The following is a 12,746-nucleotide window of genomic DNA, read 5'->3' as shown; positions in this document are numbered from 1 at the left end:
AAAAAAAAAGGAGGTTGTCAACCACCTGGATTAACCATGACCACATCCACGGCTGAATTTATATTAGCTTTAATAAACACAGGTCAATGATTTACTCAAGAAATCACTATCCATTTTTTTTCAGATTATCTATTTGTTCTTTGTGTTATTTCCCCAATATCTGCTTCTAACCCTGAAAAGAGTGTAAGTTGAATGGGACACCCTAAAAAAAGTTCGAAGTAGTTTGCACATCGAGTGCCTACAGTACACATGAATTCTGCCAGGAAGCCCTGGAGCCTGCAGAGAAGGTGGAAACTTAGACCTTGCCCTTGGAGAGCTTGTTATGTGCTCTGCCATTTGTAAGTAATTGTGGACAATACAACGACTATGAGCCACTGTGTAGAGAAGCCACAGATGTGCCACAGACTGTGCTGGGCACTTAATGCATGTGGTCTCATCTGATCTCCAGAATAATCTTGCAGGAGGCATTTTACCCCTCATTGTGTGGATTAAGAAACTGAAGCTCAGAGAGGTTAAATGACTTGCCCAACGTCTCACGGCCAGGAAGTGGTGACACAATTTGACTCCAATACCTGTGCTCTTAGGACTTCTAGGTTACTCGAAGTCATGATTTATTACCTGTTTTCCATACTCACAAACGGATCTTAGACGATTGGTTAGTGAATGATAGGATATTTTCCAAGTTAAAAAAAGGAAATGAACATTAGATGGTGTGAAAAAACACAAGACATCGCATGGGCTACTTAGAAATGGGATTTTCTAGGAACACTGACAACTGTCTTATGGAAGTGTTATTCTTTCTGGTACATGCCACGCCCTGGAAGCAGCTCAGAGGACCCCAGACTCCATCCGGGAAGACCTGTGGTATGTTCACTGCTGTACCAGAGGAGTGCTGGGGCCAGCTGGTACCCGCCCACGAGAACTGATTGTTAAATGTCCAGGAATTTTGCCAACTGGTTGAGAAACACAGCCATTAATAAGAATTAACTTACATAAATTTACAATTAAATTATATCAGAAACAATTGGTATACAAACTTAAAAGTCACCCCTTCCTAATTATTTTACTCTATTTTATTATTACCTATGCTCTTGAGGTTATTTCACTCTACTATATGTTTCTGTTGGAAATGTTACATAGTAATGCGTTACCACACCTCTCTTTCCTTCTCTGTATTCAGGGATGTGTCACTGGGAGCTGGAAATTGACCGTGGAGGGCGTATTACACCATAGAAATCAGGAAATGTTATAAATGAGGGCTTGGTTTTTAAAAAGTTTTATAAATAGGTTTAATAATGGTGGTTCATGTAGAGCTTGATTTTGTTTGTTTGTTTGTTTTGTTGATTGCCTAGACTTAAGACGGTAATGGAGAAAATGTTAACAATGCAGATTATACAAAAGCATGTTGTGTCTTAGCCGTTATGTTATGAATAGAGCAAAAAATTGGGGAAACGTTCTTCCAGTATTTAAAAATTATTATCTGATGCAGCAACAAAGTCACTCATGTCACTGATGAACATGTGAAGTTCTAACGTCTTTCTTTTTTCACTTGTATTATTCATAAATCCAAAAATCCAAAAATACCCACCAGTGCTCAGGTTGGGAACTCTCTCATTCGTCAACTGCAATGAGAAATTGGCTATGGATACAAGAGTTCACCTAAAGTCAATGAAAGCATTCTGTGAGACTCAGCTGGCTATATAGAATTTACAAGAAAGAGTACTGTATATCTTGTTACATGGAAAGACTGTGCTACACATTCTTTATATCAGTAAACCTTATGCTATGCATCCATGTACTTTACTTTTCCCAGAGAGCTGGTCATTAAATATTTACCAGCCAATTGCTGGCTGTGCTGGCACCCAGCAGAGTGCCTGCTACTCATGGTAGGTGTTCGCTGACTGAGCTGAACAGTTGGCAAATGGAGTGTAAATAAAAAGCACTTTGATTCTGGGGCTGGGATGGGGAAAACACATGCTAAGCCTGGTGCATCTTGTAACAGCAGAGAGTAAGCAAGTGCCCAAAACGAAAAGGTGGGGAGATGCTCAAGGACACAGCAAGCAATCTGAAAGAGCTCCCAGTGGCCAAGGCTGGAAGAATTTGAGCGATGAACAAGTTAATGAGTATTGGATTATAATTCAAAGTGTAAAATCAGTATACATGGATCCATACTGACATAGATACATTAGTGAGTAAATACATAAAGGAGGGAGAAGAGACCGGCTTCCTTACAGAAGAATTTAACATACATAGATGTGGAGCTTAATTCCCATGGTCTGGAAGGGCCTGGGGGGTAGGGGTGATGGTGGCGAGCAGGGACACTGACCGCAGCATGGAGGAGCCATGGACCTGGAAAGACAGAATGGAGACTAGAAAACATGGCCAGTAGATCTCAGAAGCCAGGAGAGGGTGCTACTTGGTGCCAGGACAAATGGCCTTTATCTCAACAGCTACCGGGGTGTCACCGTAACTCAGAGACGGGTAATAATTCTATGTCCCCAAGAAAAGGGTAAATCATGTACGGGGCTTCAGTGTGAGAAATCAGGGTTATACATTTAGAACACAGAACCGCCAAGTTATACATTATTTTTAGGTTTTGGAACTTAAAAGAATTAAGTCCCTTTGAGCTGTTCAGAAAAGCCATTCGTTTGGGGTTTTCCCAGCTGTGTTCAAGGAGATCTGGCCCATCTAATTTTCCCATTTTCTTGTAAATCTTCAATCTTACGGTTTTTCCTTTCCTTTCAAGTTCTAATCAGCTTCCTGGTCAGTCCATAAAATGGGAAATAGAATCTAATGAGAAAACAGCCGAATTTTTGCAAATAGCTTTTGCTACCCCTAGACTTGGCCTGCTTCAATTCGGTCTTGCCAGATAGAGAGACGGAATGAATGAATGAATGAATGATCATCAACTAAGTTCAGAGAAGGAGCAACGTGGTTCTGATTTGGTAACAAAGGGTGTGGTCTGCCAGAGGAAGCAGGACGCGGCCTGGTTCCTGACCGAGTCTGGGTTCTGTCTCAGCAGGATGCTAAGGGTTCAGCCCGCGATCCCGTCTCCACCTCCCCCGATGTCATCTGCATCGCCTGTAGACATCTGGTGACAACACAGCCTCAGGGGTCCTTTTGTGTGAGTTTCTGCTGCAGAGGCCGAGCCTGAGGCTGTCTGCTGCCCTGTGCCCTCCACTTCACTGGTCTCGGGAAATCGCCTTTGATATAAAACACCCAGCCTCAGGAGTTCTCATCACATAAGTAAGTCCCCACGGGACCTGTAAGAGCACAGGGTAGAGGAAATCCTACAAGGTCAGGTAGGAGATGACAAAGCTTGACCAGAAAGAGGCTTTGTTCTGAAGGGCACCATACTCTCTGGTCATTCACTCAGTTGCCGGCTTCTCAACCCCCGGTACAGTAAAGCCACATCCTCCTCAAAAACGGGCCCTATTCAGAGGTCCCAGGAACGTGGAAACACCACCCTTCTTGGGGATGGACAACTAAGGCCCAGACTCTGAGCTTCTCATCACACCAGTTCACCACAGGAGAGAAATGAGCAACTCTGCTTCCTTGGAGACTGGCCTGGGACTTTTCCAATGGAAAAGTGGATTATTCATCATTTTCCTCCCCCCAGATCCCTAGTGGCAAATCCCGTTCGGAAGGCTCCACTTAGGCAATAGGAATGCTTCCTAATGTCATGGACATCTTCTTTGTTTTTGCCTCCCCCGCATCCATTTCTTCCATCTTCTGGATGGGCACCTTAATTTTTTTGCAGGGAAGACACCCTTTCCCTGACAATCCTGAGTCCATAGAATTCTGACCCTTCCACCCCAGGGGTGAGACCATAACCCAGGCCTGGCCAATCAGAGCATTCCTTGCCCCTGGCCTCAGTGATTGGTTCAGGGGAAGCCACGTGATCCAAGCCACTGTCAATGAAGATGCTGGCTCTTTCCCTGGAACTGCTACTTTGTAGGGTGCTGGGGCTGCTGGTGGCCACTTTCCTACAGGTGAGGCAAGAGTCTGTCTGAGATTGGGAAGCTAACAGGGAAGAAAGAGTCAGATTCCTGACCATGATTTGGGCGCCTGGATCCAGCTGGGCCTAAGCTGCAGCTTTTGGCCTTTTCAGTTCCATGAGCTTTTTTTTTTTTTTTTTTTTGCTTAGGCTAGTTTTAGTTGGTTTTCTGACACTTGCAAACAATCAAATTTCCTGGACAGTATGCTTACTGAGACTTTAGCATAAGCATCACTATGTACTCAGAGTGAAAGTTGTTTTAAAGGTTATGACATGCTCAAATAAAACCCACCAGACTGTCATCATGCACCAAGTTTACCTTTCAACTTATAAAAGTAAAGCAGCATCTCCAGAGAAGAATGATTTAAGATCAAGGAATCAGTCATAAGACAAGTAGTAAAACGCTGCTTAGAGAAACTTTGATAGATAAATAGTTCTCTAGCTACAGCAGGCTTCAGACTACAAACCCCAAATTTCTGCTTCAAAAGTGACTCAGGGAAGACATTCCATAGTTTCATTTATTTCGTTTTTTGGCCTCGCCGTGCACTTGTGGGATCTTAGTTACCTGACCGGGAATTGAATCCAGGCCCTCAGCAGTGAGAGCACTGAGAGCACTGAGTCCTAACCACTGGACCACCAGGGAATTCCCAACAGTCCACAGTTTTAAAAGAAAACTTTCCAGTTGAAGAAACAGGTAAAATTTATAATATGCATCTGTTGTATATATAATATGTTAATGTCTAGTACATTTATCAGATCCATGTCAATGTAATTATATTATTACTATATTTGCAAATGCATATATATGTGTATGTATATTTAGAACCACATATTTCCAGCTCTTTTTTAAAGAGGTATTGAAAAGCCTGTTCAAAATTTAGTTTTCCAGCTTGTCTGTTTTTTCTTATTCCTCAGTAAACTTAAGCAATTAACCAGCACATTTCCTGGCACACAGTAAGGCTCAATCTGAGTGAGTTCTTTCTCCCCAGCTCCCCCCTCTATTTTAAGTTCTTCTTTTAGAAACCAAGTCAAATGAAAGAGGCAGGACTGCATAGTGTTACAGGCAGAGGCTGGTCAACGTTTTCTGTAGAGCCAGACAGTAAGCATTTCCAGCCCTGTGGGCCATAGGATCTGCCCAGCTTACTCTGCCATTGTAGCCGACAACACAGGCAATACTGAAATGAATGGGATGGCTGTGTTCCCAGGAAACTTTACAGAAACAGGCGATGGACCGCACTTGGCCCTGGGCCATAACGTGCCGACCTCAGGTTAAGACCTTGGGATCCGGCGTCACACAGACTCTGGTCCGGCTCCCGGCTCTGCTCCGTCTCTGGGACCCTGACGAGTGTGTCATTTCTGTGCCTTGTCTGTAAGACACAGGGATACCAACAGCCATTTCTTAGTCTGTGAGAAGTGGGTGAGATAGTGCACCTGAAATGCTGTGAACACGTCCTGGTCCATAATAAATGAGCATAAAACATTAGCCACCAGGTGTGATCACCATCGTCAAAAAAGGAGAAGAAAGGGCGCAACTGAATTTGTCCAGGAACGGCAGCAATATCCCTGGTAGAGAGTTAGTGGGTGGACTTCCCTGGGGGTGCAGTGGTTAAGAATCCGCCTGCCAATGCAGGGGACAGGGATTCGAGCCCTGGTCCAGGAAGATCCCACATGCCGCGGAGCAACTAAGCCCATGGGCCACAACTACTGAGCCTGTGCTCTAGAGCCCGCGAGCCACAACTACTGAGCCCGCGTGACACAACTACTGAAGCCCACGCACCTAGAGCCCATGCTCCGCAACAAGAGAAGCGACCGCAATGAGAAACCCGCGCACTGCAACGAAGGGTAGCCCCCGCTCGCCGCAACTAGAGAAAGCCCGCGTGCATCAACGAAGACCCAACGCAGCCAAAAATAAATAAACAAAATAAATAACATAATTAAAGAAAAAACAGTTAGTGGAGCCAAGGACTTCCCTGGCCGTCCAGTGGTTAAGACTCCACGCTTCCAATGCAGGTGGTGCAGGTTTGATCCCCGGTTGAGGAAGTAAGATCCGGCGTTAGTGCAGCCTAAAAATAAGTTAGTGGAGCCAAACAAGCAAGGAAGCCAGGTAACTGAAAATGCATTTTCTTCTATTATCAGTGGCTTTCGTTTTTACCCACATAATGAATCATCCCCTGTCAGCGTGTGAAATTACAGGTTGGACTGCGAATTGCAAGACCTTCCTTAACCGCTGGGCAGTGAAGGACCTGCCTGGGCTCTCACGGCCCCACGATGCTTCGTGCTAGTAGGAAAAGCCTCCAAAAGACTCAGGAGAGCTGGCTTTTAATCCTGGCTCTGGATCTATAGGACTGATGCCTAACCTTGGGGAAGTCGCTGAAACTCTCTGAGCCTCAGTTTATGCCATGATAGGGGTGGTCCCAGGGACCTCTATAAAAACAACTGAAGGGGGAAAGGGGACCTGGGATTAATGAGTAGCTCCTTGGCAGAAATTGGAAATTGAAGCTCAGAAAGGTAAATTCAGTTGAAGCTGGCATTTCAACTTGGGTCCATCCAACTCCAAAGCCCTTGCTTTCTGGATTGTGTTCTGCAGAGCTTCCCCATTAAAGCAGCAAGGAATATTGGCCGACAGAGGGCGCGCTTCTCACAAGACAGAACGTCATGACATTGCAGGGACAGAAGACAGTATCCAGGAGCCAAGTGGGAGAGCCTGGCTGGACTGGGAACAGGGCAGAGCAGGCTACAGGGAAGGCCAGACACAGGCTGTCATGGGGATGGGGGCTGCCGACAAGGAGCTGTCAACCCCTCATGGAACAACTTGGCACGTCATTTGTGGCCCCTGGCTTCCTTTTTCATTGTGGCCATTTCCATCTGTTTTGCCGTATTTCAGAACAGAGAGAGACATGATTGATACATATGGGTGACGTGGGTTTCCTTACTCAGCTGCCTTGTAAGAACGGCGCCACTGTGACTAGCACAACTTGTTTCCACACCTCCTTTCCCAGAGCTCAGAAAGCACGAGTAAAGGCAACAACCAACAAAACACACAACACGGCAGCACACCTGACTCTGGGACTTCAATTTCCCACGCCTGGTGCCAAGACTCTATGGGATTAATCAACGGTTGCTTCAGGGCATTGCAGATGGCCCTGCGGGTTATGTCCTGCACAACTTCAGTGGGCGCCATCCACATGGACTACGTTGTGAATGGTGACCCTGGAGTTGTGCAACATGGCAGCCCTAGGTAATACTTTGATGAGAGAGCTATAATTTACACAGTATGGTCCTGGGGGCTTCCCTGGTAGTGCAGTGGTTGAGAGTCCACCTGCCGATGCAGGGGACACGGGTTTGGGCCCCGGTCCGGGAAGATCCCACATGCCGCGGAGCGGCTGGGCCTGTGAGCCATGGCCGCTGAGCCTGCACGTCCGGAGCCTGTGCTCTGCAACGGGAGAGGCCACAACAGTGAGAGGCCCGCGACCACAAAAAAAAAAAAAAAGGATGGTCCTGGGCACAACCTGGCTGCCAATGCACTTTGTCAAACAAGAGTTTTTCTTTATATTTTTCCATCTTGTATGTTATTCTATGGGTAATTTATCTGCAAATGTATTTATCTGCTAGCGGGGGCAGGTCTTGGGAGGTTTCCCTGTCCATAAGGACACTTACAAAGGAGGCATCTTGGCTGCTCCATGCTGGTTTGCTTGACTCTAAAGCTGAGGGTTATCATGTGCTTATTAGGTGCCAGACGCTGGACTAAGCAATTTACGCACTTTGCCCACTTAATTCCACAGTCACTCAAGGTGGTAGGAACTATTGTTACAGGAGTGGGGACCGAGGCCCTGAGAGGTAGATGATTTGGGCACGTCCAGTATAAAAGCCGGTCAAGAGCAGGGCTGGGACGGCGCTGGAGTCAGCCTGACCTCAGGGCACGTGCTCTAACCACTGAGACATCTGCAAACACATCTGGATTCCTAACCGCCCGCACCTCCCCCGCCTCCCCCAATAAAATGCCGTCACACCCTCCTCTACTGGTTAGGGTCACCACAAAGCCTGAAATAAATGCTTTCATTTGGGAACTCTTTGTCGGGAGAAGAACAGTTCTCATCATACTGAATCTGTATGATATCAGGGCAGTCCTCCGTGGAAACTCCATCCAAGGAGGAAACACAGCGCCCTCACCACGGACCCCAAAATCAATTGGAAACAAGAATAGGCCGGAAGCAAGACGGCCACGAATTTTTTAGAAAAACTGGGCTTCAAAATATTTGATGAGAGATGCTCTTCAATACCTCTCCCTTTTCCCCTCTTCCTTTCTCTTCTTTTAAATAGCCAGCAGCTTGGGGTCATCAGGAAGTGGAATTTGTAGGAAGGTGTCAGTCAGTCCACAGGCCGCCCTCACACAGACGCTGCAAAGGACCCCTCCATGAATATGAGCGTCATGGATGGAAGCTTCTCAAGCTGGCGACGCCCCGGCAGAGAGCACTTTTGAGAAGATGGGGCTGTGGAGAGTCCTGCAAAGTGCCCTGGGCACAGGCCAGGGGAACACTTGTGCAGCTGCCTGCAGTCAACCGAGGAATGAAGCAAGGTGCAAGTGCGTGTAGGAATAAGAATTGAAAAAATCCGTGTATATTCGAGTGACCGTGAGAGTATGCTTTCCTCGGTGTGAAAACCAGTCAAGGCTACTGCTCCAGCTAGCATCAGACTAAATGGTTTTCTCCCCTCCTTTTTCCGCAAGTGGGGATAGTGTTTAATTTGCACTGACTAGCTGTGTGGCCCTGGGGAAATTACTTAACCTCTCTGAGTTTCAGATTCCTTTTCTGTAAAATGGGGATCATGGGAGAACCCATCTCATAGGTTGCTATGAGCGTGAAATAAGGGAGAGCAGGTGAATTGCTTAGCACAGTGCTGTTCACGTCAGTGATTCCTCCTGCTGCTCTCCTGGTTTCTCTTCTTACAAAGCATCTTCTTCCGTCTTATCTACTCAAGGTTAGAGGTCGTCATCACTTTTTCCCACAATTATATAAGAAGCACCTTGTAAAATAAAGTCCCCATTCCATAGATGTACACCCGTGTGCATAACAAACTTACTCAAAATGGCCAAAAGGTGGAAGCAACCCAAGTGGCCATGGATGGATGAACAGGTAAACAAAATGTGGTGAATCCATACAATGAAATATTCAACTGGAATGAACCATGAGGATATCATACTAAGTGAAATAAGATGGTCACAAAAGGACAAACAATGTAAGATACCATTTATATGAGGAACCTAGAATAGTCCAATTCACAGACACAGAAAGCATGGTGGGAGGGGAGGAAGGAAGCAGGGGGTTTGATGTGATGGGCATAGAGTTTCAGTTTGGGAAGATGAACAAAGTTCTGAAGATGGATGGGGGTGATGGCTGCACAACAGTGTGAATAGATTTAATGCCACTGTGAACTGTACACTGAAACATGGTTAAGATGGTAAATTTTATGTGTATTTTACCATAATTTTGAAAATTAAAAGTTAAAAACAAACCCCAAAATGAAATACCTCCAAGGTTTCTCCGAGGTTTGGGGTGATAGAAATGGAGGAAAATGTTCTGAGAGCAGGTTGTGGTGATGGCTGCACAACTCCATCAATATATTCAAATTGATTGAATTGGACACTTCAAATGGGTGAAGTTTCTGTTATGTAAATTGTACTTCAGTGAAGCTGTTAAGAGCAAGCAAGCAAACAAACACATGCTGTGATGGGGAGGAAACTTTGGAGGATGAAGGAGCTGTTCACTGTCTTGATTGTGGCTATGGTTTCACAGGTGTACCCATATGTCAAAGCCCATCCACTTACAGACTTTAAACATGTGCTGTTTATTGCATGTCAATTATATCTTAATAAAGCTGTGTTTTAAAAAGGCAGAAGAGTATTCCATATATAACGAACTCCTTAGAATATATTAAACTCCTTAGAATATATTAAACAATATAATTTATTAAACAATGCCCCCTTTGGATGGAAATTTAGGTTTCAAATTTTATGCCCCTATAAATAATATTTCAATAAATATCTTTGTAGGAAAAAAGAAGAAAAAAATGCAGATATTGTTTGCTGCTCCCCCTCTTCTTCTCCCCACGGGCAAGCCACAACGTCAGAATTTCCCAGGGAGGGGGCCTGGGAACCTGTAATTTGACTGAACATTCCTGAAAAATTCTTGGAATCAGACATGTTGGGGCACATTGAATCAAACTTCATGAACTTGGATTTTCAGGCTTGGGAGTGTGAAATCCCCTTTTCTTTGATCCCTAAAAAATTCTGTAAGTGTTCCATACAAATGATTCTAAATTTCGGTTTCCCTCCTATTGGCGGTGCATCAGAATCATCAGGGAGCTTGTGAGAATGCATATTCCCAGGCCCTACTCCCAGGGAGGATGTGTATGGTTGCCAGATTTCGCATAAATAAAGAAGTGAATAAATCAATATATAATAAACTATAGGGTGTCCGTTAAATCTGAATTTCAGATAAACACCAAATAATTTTTTAGCATAAATGGTTCCTTGCAATAGTTGAGCCACACCTGTACATAAAAATTATTTGTTGCTTATCTGAAATTCAGATTTAACTGGGTGTCCTGTATTTCATCTGGGAATCCTAAGTATGAGTCCTCAGGCCTGGGGTGAAGCCCAGATCTGCACTGTTGGTCTGCTCCCCACGTGCTTCGGACGAGGGGGATCCTTAGAACCCATGTTGAGAACCCCTGATCAGGTCAACACCTTCTATGTCAGGAGCCCCTCCTCAGGGCGGCCAGTGGATCCCAGTGCATCCCACAAGTGAGCACACTTTAATGTTGGTCCAAGGAGGAAAAGGGGGCTGAGAAGCAGCAGGAGAAAATTGTCCCAGGTTTTCAAAGCCAAACGTGGTGGATGCAGTGTCACGGGCCCTGCAGCCTGAGGGACGGTGCTCATCTTCTCTGAGTGAGTATTTAAGGCTGCCTAGTGGACCCACACCCCAGGATTCTGTCTAGATTCTCTAAACTTTATTTATTTATACCCAGCCTCGTCCCAGAAAGGACTTTAAGCCTCGGAGGTCTCAGTCCATGCAGGGTTCTTGGTGCTGGGGAGTGAGGTTAACACGCCGTCTCTCTGGGACACACACGACAGGTATTAATAGTGTGCTCACCACGAATGGGCATTATTCTGGGAGCTTTACAATGATAACCATCTCATTTAGCCCTCGAGATAAGCCTGCAAGGTCATTGCTGTCGTTGGCCCCATTTTGTAGATGAGGAAACCGAGGTTCCGAGGGGTCCAATGGTTTGTGCAAGAGCGCACCGAGTAGGCCAGTGGCAGAGCTGGCGTTCTGACCCAGGACTGTGTTGCTAACCAGCCCCCATCCTGCCTCCCTACTGAACTAGATACTTCTTGTCACTGAGCTTTGCTGGGCGAATTTTGGGTTACGTTCCGCTTAACCTGGGGCCATACTTTAGGTCCTGATCCCGGGAACATTTCTGATCCGGTGTGATAACAGCTGGCAGGCCTTGAGCGTCTACTCTGGCCAGAGACTTTGACTTTTTATACATAGATACTCTCTCAACGCCCTGCACCGCTGAGAAGACCCAGACCCACGCATACAGAGAAGCCTGGCCGAGGTCACAAAGCTAGGAAGTTGCAGAGCACTGATCTGCCTAAAAAGGAAGCATCCATCTCTGCATCTTCAAAAGCACACACTTGCTTTCCACCTCCCCTCGCCAAGCTTCACTTTTCAGGAAAACGCTCTCGCTCCGGGCTGGTCGCTAGGCAACCCTTGCATGTAATTCCAAGAAATGCCCAGGAGAGGGCGCAAGGACTCGCTCTCCCCGGGCACCCACGCGATGGGGCTGAACTTCGCAGAATCGCGAAAGGAAGAGTGACGCGCTCCAGACGAACTCCACCTGTGGCCGTACCCGAGCCCTAGGCTGCACAGAAGGTGACACAACACGGCACCTCTGCACCCCACCCCACCCCACCCCCGCAGGGGCCTGGACTCACCGAGGCTGGGTTTTCGATGACCAGTTCGTAGGTCAGCCCTCTGGACCCAAACCTCAGGATGTCTCCGGGTAGGAGCTTCACAGCCACGTTCTGAATGTGGCACTCATTGACGAACGTGCCGTTGCAGGAATTGAAGTCGTGGAGAACAAAGCTGCTTTCGGCCTCATTATATTCAATGAGTGCGTGATGGTTGTCGACGTCTGCAGACTGAAATGCAGAAGGGGGACAGTCAGAGCCAGCAATAACAGGAATAACAAGGAATAACTAGTGCCACTGACACTGGGGGCCCCAATGTGCTAACCACTTCATCTGGCTGGACAGTCACTGCAATCCTCATTTTAAGAGGAGGATGCTGAGGGTCAGAGAGGTTAAGTGACTTGCCTAAGGCCACACAGCTAGTGAGTGGAGGGTCACCAGACCCTGACAGCAGACCCAGAATAGATGCCCAGTTTTGGGGTAGGGCGTCAGGCAACACAGAGGCAAGAGGGAACTCGGGGGGAATTGGCCAGGAATGGCCACTTGATAGTTCTCTGATCCCATGCCAGTATCCTTTTGGTTGTCCCGAGTGGCAAGACAGCAGAAATGGCCCAACACAAACCAGAAAGGTCAGTTGGCAAGTGACAACTGTCCATTTACTGCAAGTGTTAAAGTTAAGGGGAGGTTTTGTAATAATTGTTGTTTGTTCTATTCATTTTTAAAATAACATGTTTTTTGTAATAATGCAGAAAATGAGAACTAGAGAAAAACACA

At 46.2% G+C, this 12,746-nt stretch overlaps 1 protein-coding gene across 1 annotated transcript in view; it reads right to left on the bottom strand.

Annotated features, from left to right (window-relative positions):
• The window catches only part of LOC308609763 (forkhead-associated domain-containing protein 1-like), a 200,206-nt gene that overhangs the window by 167,892 nt on the left and 19,568 nt on the right, over positions 1–12,746 (bottom strand). Inside the window, exon 2 of the mRNA XM_081259060.1 lies at positions 11,997–12,203. Coding sequence (XP_081115186.1) covers positions 11,997–12,203 — 207 coding nt within the window. The remainder of the gene's footprint in view (positions 1–11,996; positions 12,204–12,746) is intronic.

The sequence above is a fragment of the Mesoplodon bidens genome (assembly GCF_964165515.1).
Source record: "Mesoplodon bidens genome assembly, contig: HAP1_SCAFFOLD_146, whole genome shotgun sequence".
NCBI classification, from domain to species: domain Eukaryota; kingdom Metazoa; phylum Chordata; class Mammalia; order Artiodactyla; family Ziphiidae; genus Mesoplodon; species Mesoplodon bidens.
Note: the sequence above shows the minus strand (reverse complement) of the source record. Positions and strands in the feature narration are given on the sequence as shown.